This window comes from Rhinoderma darwinii, chromosome 3 (assembly GCF_050947455.1).
Source record: "Rhinoderma darwinii isolate aRhiDar2 chromosome 3, aRhiDar2.hap1, whole genome shotgun sequence".
In the NCBI taxonomy this organism is placed as follows: domain Eukaryota; kingdom Metazoa; phylum Chordata; class Amphibia; order Anura; family Rhinodermatidae; genus Rhinoderma; species Rhinoderma darwinii.
In genome coordinates this window covers 29,077,029-29,103,448 of record NC_134689.1, presented here as the reverse complement: position 1 = coordinate 29,103,448, position 26,420 = coordinate 29,077,029, and the positions used below count along the sequence as shown (strand labels likewise).

Below are 26,420 nucleotides of genomic sequence, written 5' to 3'. Positions count from 1 at the left end.
ACAATACCTACAAGGATGCAGGTTAAGATGGGTATTCCCTCATTCAACTGAAATGGGTCAAGTCCGCAAAATATCCACGTAAGAATTATTTACAAAAAGTGTCTATGGGTTTTTTTTAAATGATCATTCGCTTATATGAGGTGTATTTCCGATACAGCAAATTTCCACACCGAAAATAAGTTTCCATTCCGCAATGTGTGAAAATAGTCTATCATGCAAATAAAATAAACCGGATACTGCTACTAAAGCCGGTGTGAAAAAAAAAACACTTTAGGCTATAGCAGTCAGCCAAAGAGGTCAATAGAAGACAGCCCAAGTAAAAGGACTACAGCTGGCCACACACTAGTGATTTCAGGAGCCAAAAAGGCGGATTTTGACCTTTTCCTGCAGACCATACGTACTACAAGAAGACTTGACACAAGCTGACCGAAGGCAGATATTCGTGGCAAAAGTTGATCTGACGCGTTGGATATTTTTTTTATAATGGTCAGGTGCCGTTTTTGCCATAATTGAAAAGTAATTAATGACAAACATGAGACCAACTCTGTTAGGCATGCGCCAACTGTTGTGACTTCATCAATATGCATGGCTTACGGCCAAGTCACATGACAAGGGAAACATCAATCTGCGCAATAAGAACTTACAGACCCGAGTTTTGCCCAAGTAGTTCTATACAAAGTTCACTCCAGACGACGTCATATGCAAGAAAAGGTTTTCCAATAAAAGTCAATGGTGAACTGAAAATTTGGACCTGTATAAAACATCAATATGGCTTCCATGTGAGTAGCGTATTTTCTATTGCAAGTGCTTCTACTGAAACATGATTGTAAACACATTTGAAGGAAATACATACGGAGCAAATGTGAAGTTTCTACGTAATACAGAAAGCAATATGGCGTTTCAGTGGTGCATTCTGTGCATCTGTAGAGGGGCTGCTTTCTTAGGATCAAGTGAAAATTATGTCCCCCTAGGACATACACTTCACTTGACACAAATGTTAACACAAATGTCCCCAGTCAATATTTTGTGATAATTTATTTATTTATAAAACAAACATAATCCTACTGCACAATCCTAAACAGGAAACTGCACTGCAATACGTAGAAGCAGAGTAAGCCCTTATGCACAAAAAACGGCCGACACACGGCTGCAGTAGGAACAATAGACCTCTAATGGGGATATTCACACGACCGATTTTTTGACGGCCTCGGAAACCCGGCTGTCAAAAAATGGGACATGCCCTATTTTCGCCCAGCTCCCATTGAAGCCTATGGGGCCAGGTAATACACGGCCATCACTTGAATGTGCTCCAAGTGACGGCCATGTTTTCCGTCGCTCTCTCTCCTTCCTCCTCACATGCACTTCGCACTGTGAGAAGAGGGTATTTTTTTTTCTCCCTGTAGGAGCAGAATCCCCAATCCCCGGCCACAGCTTCGGCAACGATGTGGCCTGGGATTGGCGATTCCGATCCAGCAGAAGTCCCTGACTTCAATGTGTCCATATATGGACACAGTGACGTCAGGGACTTCTGAAGCGGAATCCTCAGCGATGTGGCCGGGGATTCCGCTCCACGAGAAGTCCCTGCTTTCACTGTCCATATATGGACACAGTGACTTCTGAAGCGGAATCCCCACCACTTTGGCCGGGGATTCCGATCCAGGACAAGTCCCTCACTTCACTGTCCATATATGGACAGTGTAGTGAAGGACTTCTCCTGAAGCCATCCCCTACAGGAAAGTAGGGGGGGGTGCCATCTATGGGGGGGGGGGGTGACCATGTACGAGGGGTCTGTGTGGCATTACCTACAAGGGGGGGGGGGATCTGTGTGGCACTACCTACAGGGGGGGCTGGATCTGTGTGGCACTACCTACAGGGGGGGGGGATCTGTGTGGCACTACCTACAGGGGGGGCTGGATCTGTGTGGCACTACCTACAGGGGGGGCTGTGCGGCACTACCTACAGGGGGGGCTGTGCGGCACTACCTACAGGGGGGGCTGTGCGGCACTACCTACAGGGGGGGCTGTGCGGCACTACCTACAGGGGGGGCTGTGCGGCACTACCTACAGGGGGGGCTGTGCGGCACTACCTACAGGGGGGGCTGTGCGGCACTACCTACAGGGGGGGCTGTGCGGCACTACCTACAGGGGGGGCTGTGCGGCACTACCTACAGGGGGGGCTGTGCGGCACTACCTACAGGGGGGGCTGTGCGGCACTACCTACAGGGGGGGCTGTGCGGCACTACCTACAGGGGGGGCTGTGCGGCACTACCTACAGGGGGGGCTGTGCGGCACTACCTACAGGGGGGGCTGTGCGGCACTACCTACAGGGGGGGCTGTGCGGCACTACCTACAGGGGGGGCTGTGCGGCACTACCTACAGGGGGGGCTGTGCGGCACTACCTACAGGGGGGGCTGTGCGGCACTACCTACAGGGGGGGCTGTGCGGCACTACCTACAGGGGGGGCTGTGCGGCACTACCTACAAGGGGGGCTGTGCGGCACTACCTACAAGGGGGGCTGTGCGGCACTACCTACAAGGGGGGCTGTGCGGCACTACCTACAAGGGGGGCTGTGCGGCACTACCTACAAGGGGGGCTGTGCGGCACTACCTACAAGGGGGGCTGTGCGGCACTACCTACAAGGGGGGCTGTGCGGCACTACCTACAAGGGGGGCTGTGCGGCACTACCTACAAGGGGGGCTGTGCGGCACTACCTACAAGGGGGGCTGTGCGGCACTACCTACAAGGGGGGCTGTGCGGCACTACCTACAAGGGGGGCTGTGCGGCACTACCTACAAGGGGGGCTGTGCGGCACTACCTACAAGGGGGGCTGTGCGGCACTACCTACAAGGGGGGCTGTGCGGCACTACCTACAAGGGGGGCTGTGCGGCACTACCTACAAGGGGGGCTGTGCGGCATTACCTACAAGGGGGGCTGTGCGGCATTACCTACAAGGGGGGCTGTGCGGCATTACCTACAAGGGGGGCTGTGTGGCATTACCTACAAGGGGGGCTGTGTGGCATTACCTACAAGGGGTTCAAGGTATTGACTTTTCCTCCAAATTCCCCAGATCTCAATCCAATCGAGAATCTGAGGGATGTGCAGTGTTCAGCTATTCAGAGAACAAAACCCAAACCATTCCCATTATTTCTACGTATTTCCCTAACTTTCACTTGTCACTCTCATCACGTACTCCTCTGCCAAACCCTCCAGCAGTAATTTCAGAGAAATATTGACGTAAAAGTACTTATTTGCAGCCGCTCTCCAACAAGTTCACCACAGTGGAAATGCCAGAATGTAATCACTATCTACCTGTAATCGCCTACCACCCCTTTTACCATGTAGACTTAGCGGATAACACACAATCTCAGCAGAAATCACAAATGAAATTGACCAAATCAGACAAATAAAGAATGGTTTTTTTAACTTTCAATTTTGATTGAGTTTTGACACCACTGAAAACCGTATACCAAAAAAGTATACACAGCCCACATAGTGGCAAGAAAACAACAGGCCAGACACGGGCCTAGCAGGCATAGACCAATAACCTTTTTTTTTTTTACCTGTGCTCCAGCAGTTCTTCTGCTCTCACATCCCCATCACAATGCGATCATCCCCATTCTCCCCCTACTTAGAAGTGACATGACATCAGTGGGGACCCCCGAACTGTCACAATCTAGAAAAAGATAAGTAAATATTTTTGGGGATAGAACATCCTTTCCCCCCCTACTGATCTCATAGGCCACTCAAAAATCAGCTTCAAGTTCTGAGTGAAGGAGGGAGAAGAGGGAGCCTGTAAGCCAATTCTCCCTCATGTTTTGTTTAAAGGGCCTCTGTACCATTGTAAGATTTGCTCAAATAGCTATAAGGTGAGCATAAAGGGTTCAACTAGTGGGTGTGAAGATCTCTACAAAGCTCTCAGACCCAGAGTTTGGAGGGGCTGTATAACCTGGATGGCATCTGTCGGTCTACCAGCTGCCCTCCAGGGAATCAGCATCACAGGGAGTGTTCAGCCATACTGACTGTGTACAAGTAGCTGACATATAGAGCTCTCACAATGCCTCTTCCAAATGTCCTTTTCAGTTGGATGAAAGGCAAAGTATACAGCCGCCCCAGCCGGTGGTTCTGAGAGCTGTACAGGGGGAGATCTCAGCATCCACCGAGTGTCTAGAATATGCTCCAAAAGGGATAAACGCATTACAGTGGTGCTTTAAATCAGTTTTTAATTTAACATACTAAGGCCTTATTTACACGAGCGTAGTTCACTCGAGTGAAAATCACGCACGTCGCACGGACCTATGCGAGTCAATGGGGCCGTTCAGACATTCCGTGTTTTCCACGCAGCGCGTCTGCTGCGTGAAACTCAGCATGTCTTATACTTTAGCGTTTTTCACGCATCACGCACCCATTGAAGTCAATGGGTGTGTGTGAAAACCGCGCATGGACGCACTTCCGTGTGCCGCGCGTGATTCGCGCTACAGTTGTTGAAGAAATGAAAGGAATAATAAAACTACCTCCTTCTAAACATCAAAACCACGTGTCATAACGATGCCATACGCGCACCAAACACTGATGCCACACGGAACTTCAACGCGCAAAAACGCAGCGTTTTTTGCGCGCGCGAAACGCACATGTTCGTGTAAATAAGGCCTTAGGGTCAATTCACACGTAGCATAAAAATACCGCCGATTTTCAGCAGCGCATATCGTCGCGGAAAATCCGCAGCATAATAATACAGTAGAAGCAGAGTGGATGAGATTTGAACATATCTCATCCACAGCAGAAATAAACGCTTGTAAAAAAAACGCACCGCATATATATATTTGCGTAATGGCGGCTTATTTGTTGCAGGTTTCCCCATTGAATTCAATGGGGAGGTAAAATACTCAACAAAAAGCAGATGTTGCGGTTTTTGCGGTGGAAAAGAAGCTATTCAGCCGCAAAAAAAACGCAACTAAAAATAAATAAAATGTTATACTTACCCAGCATTCTGTTTTTCTTCGTCCAGGCCGGCCTACTGGGAATGACGTTTTACTACTGCAGCGGTCACATGGGATGAAACGTCATCCCAGGAAACCGGGGCAGGAGGACGGCGGAGGGACACGTCGCCATGCTACGTAAGTACAATATTTTTTTTTTCTAGGTGCAGTTTTCCGCAGCGAACAATCCGGTCGAAACACTGCACCACAATATGGATTGTGCATACGCTGTTTACCTTTACGCAGAGTATCCACCCTGTGTGAACGTAGCCTGAAAGGGAACCAGTCATTATGTTTGGAGACACTAAGCCACCAGTATGTAGTTATCCAGCTGGGGTTTAGTGCTCCAAACCTGCCCACATTAAGAAACCGCCATTTCAGGAATAGTTAGTAGAGCAAATGAAAACTTAAGGTAAGGAGTTCGGCGGCAACAGACGCAAGCGCATTGAGCACATGAAACCAAAGACGGCACTCGTCGCTTCACTGTGCACGCGCAGTGTACAGTCTCCTGATTCATGTTCGCAATGCGCATGCTCCCGATGCCGCGGCTATGCTCATCTGCGTAAATTGTACGATACTTTACGAACTATCCCTGAAACGGCCAGTTTTTATATCGGCAGGTTTGAAACACTACACCCCAGTGGCACGCTGCTGGGTTTATTGGCTCTAAACCAAGTGACAGTTTCACTTTAGAAAGAAAAATTCCTTGTATCCCATCAATAGTCGATATGGAAGCTGGAGATCCAACGGGGTCCAGGCCAAGGTGCCATAATGCAATGTATATCTGGATCTCTTCACAAAAGTATGATACTTTTACAGGATAAGGAATAATGTGGCTCTTTTTTTTTTTTTAAACAAACAATGGGCAAATTTTCATACTTTAGCGTTTTGTGCTTTTACATCGGGCCTAAATAATTAGAATAATCTGTGCTTGTAAACTGGTCTTTACAACATGTTCTTCTGTACCCCTATGCCAAGAGGTCAGGGCTCTATTTTTCATGGGTGTGCGTTAATAAACAGAACTGCACAGTAATTGATATAAGCACAACTGAGGCTCTGTTCACACTTCGTTTTTTTTCTCTTCTGGTTGTATTTCCCGACCAATACTTTCCACAGAAGTTTGTGACATAGGCCACTGCAAAGGCACCCATTCAGCCCCATTGTACACAAATGTATACGTCAGGTGCTTTATATACGTGTTTTTGTTTACTGTATGCCTCTGTACAGCAGACTACACTAAAAGTATGCCAATGTATACCAGCCCAGTGTAGTCCCTAAAGAATACGTTTCCTTTAAAGAAAAAAAAAAGTATGCTGACATATACCGGCCCACGGTATGAGGCCCTAAGGATACATTTGGCCAAACGTAGGGCAAAACCGAGATGTGAACAGAGCCTTACAAATAATATACATCACTCCTCTGTGCTGCTGAGCTCCTTCCGCTGACTCAGTCACTAACATCTTGCTTCCCACCTTCATTCTGTCACGCTGCCCCCATCACATGCCGCTCTGCTCTCATAATCACATGAGCGGACAGGTCACTGCGCTCCCTCCACCACAACCATCTCCAGCTGCCGGGCTGAGGATAATCGACATTCTGTTCAGCGGAGGCTGTTAATAAAAAACAACAGGGAACACAAGGACACAGGATATAAAATCTACAAGGTGATCGGAGAATACCCATAGCTAGCATCAGAAATTCCGAACATTAATTTGTATTGCTTTCCCCCCAAAAAAAAAATGAATTTTTTTTTTTGTATTTTCTGCAGATTATTCTGTCAGAGAAAGAAAATGATCAATCACAAAGATTCCCCTGAAATTGTGGGGGGGGGGGGGGGAGATCAGGTGGATCCCCCACGATCTGCCTGTCTTCAGAAAACCCAGAATACGAAGTCTTGTCCAAATCAGACAAACCCTTTTAAGAGCCTGTTGCTTAGCAGCTGCTGTCTACAGCCGACCACAGACATGACGGAGAAGCATCTATCATATGGCTGACAGATCCGACTACCAACAGGGTTTTTGTCGGTAGAATTACAGAAATATCCACCATTAGCGACCGAGTAAAAAAAAGTCAGATACAAAAATGAAACACCCATCGCTGCTCCGTTATAATGTGCGATCAGCTGTTCGTAATATAAATGACATTTCACAGCTGACACCCAGTCAAAAAATTCAACATGGTAGTTAAAAATATTTTCAATTGATCTATCGGATCAATTTGGTCAACAGTCAGGAAAAAACAGTCAGAAACCAATGGAAATCCCTCTGTACATTTCTATTAGAAGACCGCTCTGTAATACGGCAGTGTGCACAAGGCCTAAGACTAAGGCCTAAGACTAAGGCCCCGTGCACACGACCGTAGTTTTCATCCGTAATTTCAGATAAAATTGCGGGCCCATTAACTTCTATAGGCCACAGTAGATTTACGGATGTGTGTCCGGGCCATAGAAGTGATCAGCAAAATAAAGAACAAGTCCTATTCTTGTCCACAATTGTGGCACGGACTCGCGGATGGCTACGGATGTGGATCGTATGTACTGACAGTAAAAATGGTCGTCTGCATGAGTCCTAAGTTGGGGGTATATTATTAAGATGGCGCATTCAAATTGCGGTATATTACCTCAATTACCTAAAAAATGCGGCAAAAAGCAGCAGTTGTGCAAAAACGCCATAGTTTTGGTGTAAGCTCCCGCTACTTGAACACCATCTGAATATACTCTAATATAAGTATTAGGGCACATGCACATGGCTGTATATTTAGGCTTTTTCTCACCGCTTACATTTAAGTCACATGTGTGTACATGAGGAACAACAGTATTTCTGGCCATTATAAATTACATCATTAAGCAGTTTTCCCCTCAACAGGCATTCTCCAATTCTCAGTTGTCTCTGAGCTAGTGTGCAGAGCCTAACTGCTATCATGTCTTCTATACACTGCGCACCTAGAAGAGGAGAATCCTGCTCTTATCTCGATCAAATATATAGAAGCTGCAGCAGCATGGAGATTATACAGCTGTAATGATGAGTGTAGCTGAGAATCCAGCACTGGGATGACAAAGAAATATTACCAGCAGCCTGCGTCTCTTACACTCTGCTCCTATTCCACCCTGTTCTCTCCATAAGCTTCTATGGGCAGCATGTCTGTGTGTGTGTGTGTCTCTCTCTCTGCTTCCTTCTCCATAGACTTGTATGGACAGACAGTTAAAAGACAACCCCACCTTCTTCAGTCCAACCGTAACCAGGGTCGGATTTTGCTTGACAACAGGGGGTGGAGAGCAGATTACAGGGAGACACCTAGTGGCAGTAACATCATACAGAATTTACATGGATAAAACAGAATTTTAACAGTAAGTAAACTACAAAGTTGTTCTATAGAAGGTATACTATTAGATTAGCTGCTTAAAAAGTTAGTGTCTATTCAAGAAATAGTGGAATTTTCCATCACATTCATTATTACAGATAAATTCTCAACTAGACGCATTGCTTCAAGGCATTATTATGGTGCCTTACTGAGGCACCATATGGAAGCACACGGAGTGCCTACGGGTAAATAATACGGCCCATCAGGAACTCCATGTGCCACCATACAGTGTCCGTGCACGTGGCTTTGCATGAGCCCTTAGGCCCCATCAGGGGCGTAACTAGGAAAGACTGGGCCCCATAGCAAACTTTTGACTGGGGCCCCCCCTCTGCTGGGTATCACACAACACCCCCCCCCTTGTAGATAGTGCCTCCCTATAGATTCCACCACACAGCGCCCCCCTATAGATAGCACCATACACAGCCCCTGCAGATAACGCCATACAGCCCCCCTGTAGATAACGCCATACAGACCCCCCTGTAGATAACGCTATATAGCCCCCCCCCAAAAAAAAACGTCCTATAGTTTGTCCTACAAAAGACATGCATCCCCTATCCACAGGATAGGGGATACATGTGTGATCACTGGCAGCGATAAGGAGAACGGGGGACCGAAAGTCCCCCGAAGTTCTCCATGACTAACCTCGGACTTCCGGCGTCTGCGCAGTTCAATAAAAATGAAAGGAGCGCTAGTCACGCATGCGCACAAGCGCGACCGGCGCTCCATTCATTTCTACGGAGCTGCCGACACAGACCCCGGAAGTCCGAGGTTTGTCATGGAGAACTTAGGGGGGACTTTCGGTCCCCCGTTCTCCTCATCGCTGCCAGCGATCACACATGTATCCCCTATCCTGTGGTTAGGGGATACATGTCTTATGTAGGAACAACCCCTTCAGTGGCGTCGCGCTGTAGCAGCCATAGCGGCTGCTAGCGGAGCCTGCGGCCATGGGAGGGGGCCGTGCCGGCGGGTGGCACGGGCCCCCTCATGCTGCAGGCCCTGTAGAAGTCGCTACGGCTGCTATAGCGGTAGTTACGCCACTGCGTATAAGTTTGTACGGCGTAAAACTACAGCTCCCTGCATGGCCGGAACAATGGTAAGGATATGCTGGGAGATGCGGTTTCACAAAAAAAATCCTATCACCATCATATCGCTGCAGATCATACAGTGACTACAATACTGATTAGAGGCAGAATAAACATTTACATTAAGTGACTCACCGGTGACGTCTCAGATTCTAGTTCTTTTCTTCTCCCTCCGGTCCAGACCTCTATGATGGATTTCTCCCGGCCATGACCCATTTCTGCAGTTTTCCGTTTAGATGTCTTCAGCTTCTCACTTTTAAAACATTTCTGCACCTGTAAACAAAGTTAAAATTCTCAACACATCTAAATATAACTGTCACAAACACACAACGTGGCCCCTGTAGATAGTGACCTACATAGAAGCCCCTATAGATAGTGCCCACATATGGACTCCAGAGCTGCAAGGCAATAGTGCTAACCACTGAGCCACGGTGCTGCCCTACATATAGCTTCCCCTATAGTTAGTGCTCCACGTAAAGCCCACCTCTGTATATAGTGTCTCACATATAGCTCCCCCTGTATATAGTGTCCCACATATAGCCCACCCCTGTAGACTGTGCACTACATATAGCCACCCTGTTGCTAGTGCCCCACAGGTAACCCACCCCTGTATATAGTGTCCCACATATAGACCCCCCTGTATATAGTGGCCCACATATAGAGCCCCCTGTATATAATGGCCCACACCCCCACATATAGACCCCCCCTGTAGCTACTGCCCCACATATAGACCCCCCTGTAGCTACTGCCCCACATATAGACCCCCCCTGTAGCTACTGCCCCACATATAGACCCCCCCTGTAGCTACTGCCCCACATATAGACCCCCCTGTAGCTACTGCCCCACATATAGACCCCCCTGTAGCTACTGCCCCACATATAGACCCCCTATATATAATAGCCCACATAAAGATGACCCCCCCCCACTATAGATAATGCCATTCACATTTTTATGAGGGGAAAAAAACAAAAACTTGACATACTCACATTCTCCGGTTCCCACGCTGTTCACTGGCGATGCAGACATGCTCTCTTCTGAGCATGTCTGCAGGAGTTGAACGAGCGTCCTCCAATGACGCCGATTGGCGGGGCAGAATGACTTGCCCCGCCAATCAGCACCTTCCAAGCATGGAAGCGGCGCGATGATGTCATCGCGCCGCTAGCCAATCAGTGTCATTGTAAGGCACTGGATGGTCAGGCACGGAACATGCCCGGCCATTCAGTGCTAATACATGTATTTGGCTGCCGCTAGCACTGGGGCCCCTTCCGGTGCTAGCGTCACCTACAGGCATGAGATGGCCTGTGTAAGGCTCGGCGTCGCGGGCCCCACAGTAGCGACGCTACCGCTGTAGTAGCCATAACGGCTGCTAGCGGCGCCACCGGGCCCCCTCAAGCCCCGGGCCCCGTAGCAGCCGCTACTGCTGCTACCGCGGTAGTTACGCCACTGGGCCCCATGCACACGGGCAGGGGAACACGGGCCGAAAATCTGGATGGCAGTCCATGGCCCGCAACCACGGGCAGTGATTACGGGCACGGCCGCGTGCTTAAGGCCCTAATGTTCGTTCCATCATAGAAAAAAAATTCAGGTCAGATAATATCATACAGCTAGTAGGTAACTATTTATTAGGACAAAGATGACTAATGCAGTTTTAAAGCAACAAAGTGAAACATTAACAAAAGGAAACATGGGGAAAAATATTTCAATGACAATTCAATCTTTATGTTGCAAAAACAAAGCCGGTAGCGTGCGAACAGGATATTTTTAGAGGCGCAGGTGAGATAAAGATTTTAAGTTGTTACTATTTGGTGTTCACTAGCAATAAACTCTGCCAATTCCACCACAGGATACGCTCCAGCACATTCATCTGGGATAACAATGATAAAAACAAATGTCAGCACCATCCGTACAATTACAAGCGTTACATTCCACGTGCCATTACAAAACTGCAAACTACACCACCATTTACTGCACTTCATCAGTCATCAACTCTCTCCACATATATTTCCACATAGGGGACTGGGAAGATACCCGTGCAGTGCTATAGTCCCTTCTCCCTGCATAACTAGGCAGGCTTGACGTGCAGGATTCTAGGAAAGCTGGGTGAACCACTACTCTCCTGTCCCTCTGGTTGTCATCTAGCATTCCTAGTAACAGACATAACCAAAAATTGGGCTGAACAGAATTTGTAATTTGACCATCAGAAAATTTTTTACTTCAGATTTCTGAGATTAGAAAAATGGGTCATTTAATGATATATGTCTGAAGTAAAACATACCCCGTAGGGACTGCTATAAATTCCTTAGAATACGTCACTTGTTGAGTACATTGCCTCCTCTGATTGATTCCCCTAAAACGCCTTTTGAATTGTTATTCACTAATCTGGATAAAACATGCAAAGGGATATCAAAAATGTATAAGGTATTGTGTGAGGGTTTGCTTCGGGAGGAATTTCCTTGTCTGGGGCATTGGGAGAGAGATCTGGGAATCCCTATAAGTACGCAGGATTGGGAAGCCACTTTCAATCTAGCTTGCTCTCTCTCTAAGTGCGCTACACATTTGGAAGCGTCTAGGAAAATAATGTATAGGTGGTATTACACTCCTAGTCGTTTGTCGCGAATATATCCAACATCATCAGATAGGTGCTGGAGGTGCCTCACTTCTAAGGGTACCATCCTCCATATTTTTTGGGAGTGTACAGTATTGTCCAGCTTTTGGCAGCAAGTAGAACATTTCTTACGATCTCTTTTAGGGGTTGACATTCAGCTCGCCCCTGCTCTAGCCCTACTGCATGTGGGATTGGTGGATTTCTCTCCGGGTGTCAGAAACGTACTTTTTCATGTATTGCTGTCTGCAAAAATATTGATTGCAAAATACTGGAAATCTACAAAAGTGCCTAGTATGAGTGAAGTGATGTTATATGTTAACAATAATTGTGTTATGGAACGCGCTTTAGCCTCTATTCAAGGGTCCTACGCTCGTACTTCCTTATGGGATCAATGGACTGACTCTACTTACTCCGACATACTCTTATGATTGATTACCTTAGTCGAATATGTGGTCAATTTGTCGGGTCTGGATCCGGAGTATTGTTTTTGTTTGTATGTTTCTTTTTTTGTTTTTCTGTAAAAAATGTGATCCTTATCCCAATGCTTTGTTTGCAATGTTTCATTGCTGTATGTAAAGATTAGATGTATACTGGATCAATAAAAATCTGTTTATTAAAAAAAAGAAAAAGGGGTCTGCCCCCTTCCCAATTGTGACCCTATAGAGGTTAAATCGTGGTTTATTACTGCAGCGCCCCATTCATCTGAATGCTGCAATACCAGACACAACCCATAGACTAGAATGGCACTGTTCCTGGGGGGGGGGGGGGGAATAAAAACAGACCCCCTTTTATTCTCATCTCATGTAACCATTTTAACCCCTTCCCTCCGCAGCCATTTTTCGGATTTTCACTTTTGTTTTTTCCTCCCCACCTTCCAAAAGCCATAACTCTTTTATTTTTCCATCAATATTGCCATATGAGGGCTTGTTTTTTGCAGGACGAGTTGTAGATTTTCACAGTACCATTTTTTGTACCATATAATGTAGTGGGAAACGAGAAAAAAAATATATTTGTGGGGTGGAATAGGAAAAAAACAGCGATTCCTCAAAATTTTGGGTGGTTTTGTTTTTACGGCGTTCACCGTACATTAAAAACGGCATGTTAACTTTATTCTGCGGGTCGATACGATTACAGCGATATCAAATTTATATCGTTTTCTTTATGTTTTACAAGGAAAAAACTGGATTGTTAAAAATACAATTTTAGTTTTGTCGCCACATTCTGAGAGTCATAAAGTTTTTATTTTTCTGTCGATTTAGCCGTGTGGAGGCTTATTTTTTGCGGGGCGAGCTGTAGTTTATATTGGTACCATTTTGGGGTACGTGAGACTTTCTGATCACTTTTTATTTCATTTTTTGTGGGAGAAAAAGGGACCAAAAACCAGCAATTCTGATGTTTTTAATTTTTCATGGCGCTCACCGTGCGGACTAAATAAGGATATATTGTAATAGTTCAGACTTTTACGGACGCATCGATGCCAGTTATGTTAGCTTTTTATTTTTTTTACATTGTGCTTGATGGAAAATGGGAAAAGGTTTTTTTTTTTTTGAGCTTTTAATATTTTATTCTTATTTGTTAAAAAAAAACTTTATTTTACTGTTTTTTACTTGTCCCCCTAGTGGACTTTAACCGGCGATCGTTAGATCGCTTGCACGATATACTGCAATACTAATATATTGTAGTATATCGCGATTCTGACGGACTCCTATGAAGCCCTGCTGGAGGCAGGGCTTCATAGGAGTACAAAGATGGCGGACCTGGGGGGACTTAGTCAGGCCCCCAGGCAGCCATGCCAACCAACAGCTCCCCCCGATCTCGCCGGGGGGGGGGGGGGGTCGTTCGCTATTGAACGCGGCATTTAACGGGTTAAACAAACGGGATCGCGCTTGAATGGGAGCCGACACACTCGCTCTATGGAGCAGTGTCATCCCGTGAGCCCGCTCCATATTCCCCCACCCGGCGTGCGCCGTATATATACGGCGGATGTCGGGAAGGGGTTAAAAAGGGAATTTATCACCTATATTTTTTTTCTTTAAATTCAATTCAGATGGTGAAACAATATTTTTTTCTAATCTGTTTTTATTTATTTTTTATTTTCTGTATATGATACTGGGGCAGCAATCTTGCCTGAGATGCTGTGAACAGCATCTAGATATATGCAGCAGCCACAAGGACCATAAGGAATCTGTGAACAGGAGGGCACCATTGACTTTTATGGGAGAGTTTTCTAGGCATAATCTGTGACCTGTGCAGAGAGGGTGAGGAGGGAAGCGGTGTCCATGGTGGAATATATATATAAATCCTTTCGTTGTAATCCTGCCAGTGGTAATGAGATAACTGCTGAGAAATTATCTCTACAGAACAGGAAGGGTCAGTCTATTCTGAGGCTCAGTGACCAGAGTGAAAACTGAAAGATTTTCGGATTATTTTTTTTAAATATAGATAATGACCTATTAAATTTAAAGAAACAAATCATTAGCAAAAATTCTTTTAAAAAAATGTGTTTAACAAAAACAATAGGCCATTTTCTGATGACACGTTTCCTTTAAAATGACCGGTCATGTCCCCTAAAAAGATAAATTGCAGCCATACCTTGATTCCAGAGCCTTGTTTATTAATCTCTACGCGCCTCCGTTCCTTTCTATGGCTAATAGACGAATAAATGGACACCTGGGCAGTCTCCACCATCCAGCGGGGGCGGTGTCACTGAGTGACTTAGGTTTGCCTGCCCAGTTGTCAATTTATTCATCCGTTAGTATGTTAGCCGAAAAACGAACGGGGCAGATTGCATAGAAACGCTATTCCATACTGTGGTATCCTGTTAAAAACCATATCCGTTAAACGAATACCATATTAGCATATGGGTGACAAATGCCAACAAATGACATCCGTCACAGGCATCTAATGGATACATTGTGAGCTTTTCATAACGTTTCTGTTAAACGACCACCATTATAGCCTATGGGTGACTGATGCATTAAATGGATGCCTAGAAGTGGCGTCCGTCACCCATAGGCTATAATGACATCCGTTTAACGGAAACGTCATGAAAAAGCTCACAATCAGTTCGACGAAAGCCATATTAGTCTATTGATGATGAATGTCACTGTTATGCGTTAAACGGAGGTTGTGACAGATGCCGAAGTCAGGAGCTTTCCCCAAGACAAAAGACGCGGTGTGAACCTAGCCTTAGAGATCCTCACATCCTTGAGTTTGATAACCTCTTGATATTTGTATAGCACAACTACAAAACTTAGGTAAAACATTTATGTACACTTTTTTTATTTCAATGATTGGATCCTTCAGGAAGATGCTAATGCTCTAAACTCAGAGTCCAGACTCCTAGAAGATGTCAGAAGACATCAACCAGCAATATCCACGAGAGCAGCCATTAGGAATCATCCAACATTTCTTGAACGACATGAATAAGTCTCATCATCTTCTTCATTTACTCTAGGAATGACAAGAGAGCAGACAACAGAGTCTCTATCAGTGGAGACATGGTGACTTCATCCTGGACGGAGTGTCCTTTTAAAGATGAATCATACAGCAAAATCAATATCTGCATGGTACACCGCCACCGGCAGGATAAGTAATGACTGCGCTGCTAAAGAACGGCTCATATTCAAGAGGCAGAGTGCTATTTGCACAAAATGTGAGTTTGATCTTTAAGTCAATCGAGGTAATAAAGTTTTTATATTCTCTACACTTCAGTCTGTCAGTTCATTTTCAGACACAATGGCCGTGGCAGCAAACGAACGCAAAAAAAATTATATACACACACACACACACTCACTCAAAAAGGGAATGAAAGCAATATTTACATATTAGTCATTTATTCAACACTTCTTCAAATCTTAGCCCCAATGCACACGATCAGGTAATTACGGATAAAATTGCAAACCCATTTATTTCTATTGGCCATGTAAATGATCTGCAAAATATAGAAAATGTCCTATTCTTGTCCGCAATTGCGGCACAGACTCACCCATAGTAATCTGTGGGCACTTCCGACATCGCGGACGCCTACGGATGTGCATCCGTATTTCTGGCCATTATATACCCTTACGATCGTGTGCACGAGGCCTAAAACTGCCTTCGCCCATTGTAATCATAAATCATGTATCTTACCAACACAATTTAAAAGGGAATGTCCTGAATTTGGGGTATCTTAAAACTATCTCACCACGACCCCTTACTGCCAGTAGCCCGTGGTTGCATGTACACTATACATGTCATCCATAGTGACTCCACTGTCGAATGGCACTAGTACCGCGGCCACATGGAGTCCTTACAGCCCTATATATCCTGCAGGTTCCTAGCAATATTTTATTACATCCCAGGACCCAAGAAGTGAACAGTAGGGCATTAGGTAGGTTTGCCCACTTACATTAATATTACATTCTCAACATATGGGAAGGGCAGAAGATACTGGCGAGACGGTTCTCTCATTTTACTGTATCACTAGGACAAGTTTCCAGTATGTAAAGCTGAGTGACAATTTATTCCACTTTTCATTTAACAAAGTGCATTTTAAAAAAACAACATTTTAATGCGCACAAACACACAGTGCTGATATGTGGACACTAAAGCCCCAACACCTTTTCATCAAAGCCTGAACCAACGTCTACATTGGGGACTCCACAAAGATCTTCACCAGATGCAAACACGCCCAGTGCCAGGCTATCAGGTAAATTCCTGTTCAACGAAAGTGAAACTGTTCCGTAACCAAACTGTACTGATCCTTCATGAGTACATGTATTTATACGTCAAAAACAGCTCACTCAAGTGAACACTTTGTAACGTAATAAGTATTTGGGTGAGGCCATGCCGTGTAGCCAAGCAGACCGGCTGATGTGTGGCAAAAACTGCACCAGTGTGTGGACTGCCACAAATCAGCGCAGTTTTGGCTGCGTGGTTTTTACAAGTGAAACATTATCTTAAAACGTCTGTTAAAGCGGCTAGGTGTGGCTCAATAAATATTGCATTGCAGTATCCGGCTGCAGTCGATGTGCGAGCCTTCACCCTCGGGTGTTGATTTCAGAGACAAAAGTGAAGGATGGATTTACACACACACACATCGTGTACTTGCGTTTTTGGTGTCATTTTTTGCAAATTGTTGAGGGTTTTCTTGCCTAAAAACGCTGCGGCCAGATGTAACTTTGAAGTCGATAGTAAAATAGGAGAAAGCCAGCGAACGTAGCGTTTTGCTTTGTGGCGTTAACGACAGTGCTGTTTTTTCCAAAACGTAGAATGCTCTAGTAGGTACGACGTGCTTTTTTGGTGTTTTTCCCATATGCTTCACTATAGGACTTTAAAAAAATGCTTGTCCAAATTTACACCAAATAAAAAACACCAATAAAAACACTTGAAACTCATGGTAATTTTTGAAATGCATATTACAATGTTGGTGAAAGAAAAAAATAAATAAAAAAAGCGTGTGTGACGGAGGCCGAAGTGTTGCGCCCTGCTTATTTTCATATATTGCCTCCAAGAATGTACTCCCTTGATGCAGAACAAACACATAGAGAGTAAACAAACCCCATCCCCAAAGCTTCCTATACACATTAAACTACAAATGATGTGTATGGGTCTGTACCGACAACATCCCGGCAGATGTCGGGGGAAAGAAGGATTGGGCACGGGCATGTTGGGTTTGAACATTGATCGTTTGTTCTCATGGAAGAGAAGCAGCCGTCACGTCAAGGGTGTCTGGAAGTGTTTTTTTCCCCTCCCCACATAGGTACACATGCACGCTTAGCTGAGCCGAGTATACATGTGTATGGGAGGGTGGTAGCTTGTTGGTCGACAGCTATCTAAGGTGTATGGCCACGTCCCAGATCATCTCAAAATCCATAGTTGGAGCGCTCCTTGTGTTGCTTTATTAGCACATTCGACATCCCAGATTTACAGCTACAACTCGATTTGTCGAAAGCGATGTGGAAAAATACTGTATAAAAGGAGAGGTGATCCACTATTCTAGACAGCACGTGTATACAACACAATGAGCAATTACAAGACAATACAAAAGTAATATAAAACGTTACTAGGACACAGATCGCATACTGCCAGAACACAAATTACAGGTCAGAGTGACAACAATTATGCTGAAAACATTCACGCTAACAGTGACTCATCCATCACAGGAAGATTCTCAGATATACAGAAAAATCCTGCCAATACAGACATCTCCACACACAGCGAGTGGGCAAACAAGTATTGAAATACCTAGAAAATTTTCTAACATTTACGGTTGTTTTCTAATGAGGTATTTGGGATTTCTTATAGGCAGGCAACTCTGAGTGGTCGGTCTGCTAAACGCAGTATTTTTTTTTTCCATCCAGGGGTTGAACATACAGAGTGGAAACCATCAACAAGTGCTAATGTGCTAGGAGGAGGGAAGGGGTAGTAATCACTGGCTATGCTCTTCCCCTCTCATTGCCTTGTACATGCTAAATATCACGTAAAGCCCATGCTGGGATGTTTAGTCCACACGCTGCGTAAATGATTAGCGGAAAAACCGCTCAGAAATTGAATTTTCATTTGCAGCATGTCAATTTTACTTGTGTACTCACTGCTTTTTTTGTTGCAGGTTTTCCCCATTAAATTAAATGGGGAGTTAAAACCTGCAACAAATAGCAGATGTTGCCATTTTTGCAGCGGAAAATGTGCGATTCCGTCACAAAAATCGCAACTCAAAATAAATAAATCTTATACTTACCCAGAGTTCTGTGCTTCTTCGTCCAGTCCGGCCTCCTGGGATGACGTTTCATCCCATGTGACCTCTGCAGCCAATAACAAGCTGCCGCGGTCACATGGGATAAACCGTCAGAGGGATGCGTCGCCATGGCTACGCAACAATGAAACATTTTTTTTTTATGTACAGTTTTCCGCAGCCGACATTCCGGCCGAAAAACTGCACCAAAATTTGGTGCGGTTTTTGGTCCGGAATTCCCTGCGGCGCTCAGGGCTGATATGCTGTGTGCTTTTACGCAGCGTATCCACCCTGTGTGAACATAACCTAAAAGTGCTGAACCAGGACACGTAAGATGAAGAGTTGAATCTTCACTTTATAGAAAAGGTACAAAAAAAAAAAAAATCCAGAGAAACGGTGAATATGATTCTTCAAAACCCTTATGACATTTGTGTTGGGTTCAGAATCCCCCTCTATTTGATAAAGTCAAGAGCGGCAATGTTGCACCTTCACCCACTGTGATCAATGGATTGCATGATCACTAATTCCAAGTGGTGTCCTCTCATGATTTCCTATACAATGAAGGGTTATCCGGGTTTTGATATTTTGCGTGTAAGGGCTGGAAATTAAATAAGCAAAAATAGCAGTACTTTCCTATCCTTGCCCCTGGTGATCCAGCGCTGACGCTCCGGCGGCACTCCTGGTATTTGTTTACATGCACGTTGCATGTGACCCGCTGCTGCCAATCAGAGAGCTCAGCAGTCATGCCAGAAATACGATTGATCACCATTTAGCCCTCTGAACGTCCGGAGCATCAGCGCTGGATCGCCGGGGGCACGAATGGGTAAGTATTGTTTTTTTGATTATTTATTTACATTTCCAGCCCTTACACAATAATTTTCATAACCCGGGTTACCCCCTAAACATTACGATTTCACCAAAGAAGATGTCCCCAACCTTTTGTAGCTCACAAGCCCCTTTCAAATGCAATAAACTGTGTTGAGCCAAGTAATATGGCTCTTACCCTAGTGTCAAAGGGGTCTCTTATGAAGATAACCCGTGTCCATATTGTTGGCTGCTGCAGGCGAAACATCTGGATGGCTCTGGCTTCCATAAGAATAGGATTGTATCATGTGGTGTGACGATCCCTTTAACGGCCACTTCTATGGTTTTTCAACTTGGTACCAAGTTTTAGAAGTGCTTTTCCCTCCCTGGTGCTAAGAGAGGCTTAATAGGATCTGGAACTGCAAATACCTGGGGAACCACGTTACAAGGAGTCCGAGAGCTACAAGTGACTCCAAAGAAACCTGCTGGTTGAGGGGACACGCACAAGCAAAAGCTCTAGCAATTATTTTCGGTGGGAGGATCCCGCATTATAAGACCATCACTTTCATTTTCTTCATGTAAATGTTTTTTAAACATCCTAGAAGGTATAAAAATAGTAAAGTAATCGTATAAACCGCAACATAGTTTCGAGATATTTCCTTTACAGGAATGGACCCCAAAAGGCAAGAGAAGCGTTTTGCCCTCCCTTATATTATATACATTGGTAAACAAGAATGAAACAAATGGTGTAAATGAACCCAAACTCTTTTGCTGGAGTCTGCTCAGTAAGAAAACATTACCAACAGGGCTGCAAAAGCCGCTCATCTGGAAGCAACAAAAATTCAAAAACCCATATTATTTTTACAACAGCAATAATAACAAATCAGAAAAAACACAACCAAGAAAAGGAGCGAGACACATAATACGGGAACACAGCGTGCCTATAAAATAAAACACATGTATTATAATAAAGCCTAGCATCGGAGAAGGAACCTGTACTATACGGGGCATAAATAAAAAAAAGAGGATATTTATAATGTCCCTGTATAAAGGCAGGCTGAGGCCACCTGCTTTCTGGCACTTTTCAGCAGAACACATCGACAGGTAAAGATGAGAAGGTAGTGAAATCCTGGAAAGATATTGCAATCGGTGAATGAGAGACTGTTGCTAGAGCGTTGACGCGCGACAAGGAGCCTACAAGAGCAGCCAGACTCGACACATGACAACGACTTCTATCATATAGTATCGATTTTTTTTAAAAACAAAATAAACCTTGCATCAAGAAAGCAGATCTTCTAATCCCCCCCACCGGCATTTCACCCTATTCCATGGTGTGTGCCCCCAGAATAAAAGCACCTGCTTTTAAGGAACGAAGCATGACCCCAGATCAAAGCTCTGCAAGATGAATAGTCCACGGAGCGCTCGGCAGCAAAAGCTTCAATTCACTCAGATCCCAAAAACAGAAAAGAATATTTACACATCAGACCAGCGTATAACAAGTGATGGAACATTCTTTATCACACCACCCGGATATAGGAAGGAGGCAGGCGGATTATATATATTAAATGAACAGGCAGATTATTAACGCCAACCTGCAGAACAACGTCGTGGAGCACATCTCCTCCGGCACATCCAAGAGAAGCATGATGTGCGACATGACACGCTGTCAATTATGCCAGACTGAGCCAACATCTCACTTTAGATAAACTCAGCATTCCTATCAATCGTGGAGCAGGTTGCCAGGGTGTCCATACACAAATACCAGGTCGTCAGGAAAATGTCAGATAGATGTGTCGCTCTATAACAACCAAAAAGATACACAACTCAAATAAGGATATATTAAAAGGTATGTGCACCTTGAACATCATCTCACAGCTTGGTGAGTAACTTAGTACAAGATACATAATTCTGCATCCTTCAGAGCGGAAATCTCCAAAAAATTCCTTGCTGACTCAATGACTCAGAGATTGCTATGGCGATTTGCATTCTGGGAAGAGTCATCGTTACACTAAGTTCTACAGTAATCCGTTGTAGGGTATACTACTACATAATAGAAGGCAGTGTCGGTCCATGAAAACGTACTGAAGACAACTAGCAGAACTGTGAATGCTGCTCTGGCCTACATTACAGACATCAGTACATGATAAGCAATGCAATACATTTACAAAGTCACTCAAAGGCTGGCATACACTTTAACATTCCTATTAATCATGACATTGGTGCCAACATCATAATCTCAATGCGCCACAATCCGGTCACCTGCTAGCGGAAGGCTCAAAGTTGTCAGCTGGACAAAAACAAAACTCCTGTCACATGCCAAGTAGGTGCCATCAATACCAACTAGACATACTGAGCACTCCTGCCACATGGGTATGACCAGCATTCCTGTAATTTGACAAGAGTTGTCTTCATGCCCATCTAGGCAAAGTCCTCTCATCACATGCCAGATAGAAATAATCGTGAACAGAAGCATAGATGGTACCAGTTACATGTCAGAGGGGTGCCATTAGGAACATTTTTGTATGCCAAGTATTTCCATCATGTGCCAAAGAATACCATCATACCCACCTGGTCATAGCCAGTACTCTTGTTGTACTACAGGGGGACATCCGGAGCACCCCCACCATTTCTGGCCAGCGGCATGCCAACGTTATTCCCCAGACAAACAAAATAGGTCTGCCACAAGCAAAAGTGTACCATCATTGCCAGCTGGGCACATACAGCTGTTCTCATAGATCAGAGGACTACCAAGTACAAGTACTCGTGCCATATACTATAGGGAGCCATCTGCGCACACCCATCACTACCATTTGGGCATATGTAGTACTATTACGACATGCCAGGGGTGCCATTATTACCAGCTGGGCATACTCAAATGGGTGTGCTCATGACTATTATCAAGTACTAGGGGCAAGCGTGCCATCACTTTCAGCTGGGCATTTATTTTTACTGATATTAATAGTTGGGCATACCCATAACCCTTGTGACATGCCAGGAGGTGCCTCCATTACCAGCTGGGCATTGCCAATACTCATACCAGAGAGCACGACTAGGCAGATCTGCCAAGCACAAAGCATACAAGGTCTTCAGTACGTGAATGATGGGAGCCCCATAGTGACCTTGGCGAAATGAATCTCAACATGGGGTGTCCCTGGGGACCGGGGCTTACCTTTCTGCCCGCTGAATGCCGTGTACCAGGACAGGGAGAGAAAGATGCAGAAGCAGAAGGCGAGCAGAGTCAAGAAAGTGCCATTGCGGAGCCTCATCTCCTCCTCCTGCTGCTCCTCAGCCTGGGCGGGGGCGGCTGCATGTCCGGGGGTCGGGGGTCGGAAGGTGTCCGGTGTACCCCTCTCTCTCTCTATTCGCGGTGTGTAGCAGCACACAGCTCCAGGGAGCGAAGACTGACAGAGGAGACACAGCCGGCCACAAGAGCGCAGCACTCATGCGCGCTCCCGGCTACACGAGTGACGCGCCTGACGGGGGCGGCGGCCGCGGGAACGCGTCCCGGTGACGTCATGCAGCTCCGGTGACGGCTCCTGTTGAACAACAATTCTGAGCGGCCGGCGGTGTTCCTCGTGTAGCGCCGTGTACAGCACTCGGATTGTAATGTATTACCACACCATGCACTGACGAGAACTTCCACAGCGTGCTTATTAGCATACACGGTAGAACAACCAATAGAAAACCAGTCAGACAAACGTGGAGCAGGTGTCCGTAGCAACCGGTCAAATCTCAGCTTTCATTTTTCCCTAGCAGATGAGAACATGAAAAAAGACATTTGATTGGTTGCTGAAAGCAACTGCTCCTATTTTTTTAGCTACAATAGTTTTTGGATGATGCCCAAAGTGCACTATAGTGAGTCAGTTCATTCATTATAGGAACATTTGCCTTCGCTTTTTACACTGATCCATTAAAGCAATACTTGAAAATAATACATAAAGGGTACAGTCCCACGTAGCGGCGTCTGCATGCAGCTGAACCCACGTTCACCTGTGACCAATGGCCAGGTGATTTTGCCGTGTATTTCCAGAAAAATCACGCAGCCATACGCCTCCACATGTGGGTGTGGTTTTGGCCACATTTGAACGCCGCTATGTGAGACCGGTACCCTTTAAATGGAACGGACCCCAAAAGGCGAGAGAAGCGTTTTGCCCACTTTAGGTTAGGGTTACATGGCGCGCTACAGGTCGTGCGGCCAAAGATCGCTGTGTGCTCATGCATGCATCGCTGTCCATACATGGATAGTGACGCCTGGGGCTTCTCCGGGAGCGTAATCCCCGTGCAGAGCGGGGTCTCGCCACTGGGGATTCCGCTCCTACTGGGAGCTACGGTGGCGCTATCTACGGATGGGGTTTGCTATCTACAGGCAGGGGATGCTATCTACTGGGGGTTGGTGTTATCTGCAGAGGGTGCTATCTACATGGGTGGGTGCTATCTACGGGCTTTATGGACAATGACGTCAAGGGCTTTCCCAAGACAGGAGTCATGGGCCAGAGATCTTGCGATGCCCTGGCTGGGGACTCCATAGTTGAAAGCCCTGTCTTCACTGTCCATATAACGCTGTGTGCCAGTCCTCGGCCAGGATCAGTTTTTACCGGCTGTTACAAGGATTGATTCCTGAAAAACGTCTGGTAAAAACGGATCCATTGACTTCTATGTTAGCCGTCTGGCCGTGAAAACAGCCAAAAATAGGACATGGCCTATTTTTTGATGGCTGGTATTCACGGGCTGTTAAAAAAAATGGCCGTGTGAATACACCCATAAAACTTCATTGTTCTGAAAATGGCCGTTAAAAAAATGGCCTTCACACTGATAATGCTAGTGAAAATTGTGTCCCAAAATGTTTATTATTTTAAAAGTTATGAGCTTTTTTCTAAATATGCAAATGCTGCTATACTAAACAATTGGGTGTCAATACCAGCGATTCTCCTGAGGCGGAGCTACCTCACATCCTCTGACGCTGTCCTATCAGCATGAAGCTGCTTCACACAGTGTCAGAGACTGGAGGGAAGGGGGGTCACTTCATATAGCCATATCTCCGGCTGTGGACCACCTAGAACAGTGGTGGCGTATGACAGATGAGATTCTAATCTTTCATATGACACCAGGATCGCAGTTCTAGCTGTGAAATAACCGGGGATATCGCCAGTTGAAAACACAGTCGGGAATGGAAGCTGTATACTATATGATCACACTGCTGCTGGGCTGGGAAGAGAACTGTATGACGCTGATTGGACAGCATCATACAGAAAACATTACACCGCCCAGAGTGAAAGGAACGAGTAACCTCCCATTTGGCAAGTATAGCCAAATTAGCATATTTAGAAAAATGCCCATACCTTTGGAAATAATAAACGTTTTTTCAAAAAAATTACACTGTAGTTATCAGCATCATAGCGCCTATTAGATTAATTAGGAGATAGGGAATTAAGAAACTAGTGACAGATCCTCTTTAAAGCTGAGTGAGGAACAGACAAACTCTGCTACAAAGGTGAGGTTATGGAAGACAGTTTCATGTCACAGGTCCACCATGGCAAGACTGAGTACAGCAACAAGACACCAGGTAATTATACTGTATCAGTAAGGTCTCTCCCAGGCAAAGATTTTAAAGCAGTCTGGCTACCATAGACACAGTGGTCGGCCAAGGAAACTTAGTTCAGCCGATCAAAGACACATCATGCTGACTTCCCTTCGAAATGGGAAGAGGTCCAGCATTGCCAACAGCTCAGAACTGGCAGAAACCAGTGGGACCCAGGTACAACTATCTACTGTTCAGAGAAGTCTAGACAGAAGTGGTCTTCATGGAAGAGTTGCGGCCAAAAAGCCATACCTTTGACGTGGAAATAAGGCCAAGTGACTCAATTATGCACAAAAACATAGGTACTGGGGTATATATAATTTTCCTTCACAGTTCATCTAAAGTCCAAACTTAAAAGAATTGACAGTAGAAGTTTCCAACTAATTTCAGGTTTGACAAGATTGCTTCCTGTCACACAGCAAAAGGTGTAAATTATAACGTTCTGGCTTCCTGCTGCCACCACTAGGGGGAGCTTATTGAAGACTGATCCAAGCGATCCAAAATTTAAAGGAACCTGGTGGACCTTATTGTAGATATATGTGAACAGCCTAATGTGAAAATAGTGTCTGACAGAGTCCACTTAGATCAGGGGTCTCAAACTCGGCCGGGTAAGTGGGCCACATATAGAAAAAATGTGAAGTTGACGGGCCGCATTACTTTCAAATTTGATACATTAAAAAATTATTGTTAATTAATTTTTTATTTGAACTACTATAACAATACTACATTACTATAATACTACATTACTATAATAATACCGCTAGGTTTAAACTTACCGGAAATTTGCGAGATTTCTCCACATGCTTATTTCAACAATCCAGTTTTCCAGTTTAAGCGTCGCTAAATGCAGTCCGGCAGCTCAGTTGGCAGCGTTTGGCAGACACACAAATGTCAAAATTAGGCAGCCCCTTTTGAGATCATGCCGCAGAGCCCTCTATAGATACTGCCACAGTGCCTTCTGTATATACTGCCACAGTGCCCTCTGTAGATACTGCCACAGTGACCTCTGTAGATACTGCCACAGTGCCCTCTGTAGATACTGTCACAGTGCCCTCTGTAGATACTGTCACAGTGCCCTCTGTAGATACTGCCACAGTGCCCTCTGTAGATACTGTCACAGTGCCCTCTGTAGATACTGCCACAGTGCCCTCTGTAGATACTGTCACAGTGCCCTCTGTAGATAATGCCACAGTGCCCTCTGTAGATAATGCCACAGTGCCCTCTGTAGATAATGCCACAATGCCATCTGTAGATAATTCCACAGTGCCCTCTGTAGATAATTCCACAGTGCCCTCTGTAGA

General features: G+C 45.3%; 1 protein-coding gene across 1 annotated transcript in view; it reads right to left on the bottom strand.

Moving 5' to 3' along the window:
- Nucleotides 1–23,140, bottom strand: part of MGAT4B (alpha-1,3-mannosyl-glycoprotein 4-beta-N-acetylglucosaminyltransferase B) — a 337,495-nt gene extending 314,355 nt beyond the window's left edge. Inside the window, exon 1 of the mRNA XM_075856199.1 lies at nt 22,711–23,140. Within this exon, the coding sequence (XP_075712314.1) occupies nt 22,711–22,807 (97 nt within the window). The 5' untranslated portion in view covers nt 22,808–23,140. The remainder of the gene's footprint in view (nt 1–22,710) is intronic.
- Nucleotides 23,141–26,420: the final 3,280 nt, after the last annotated feature.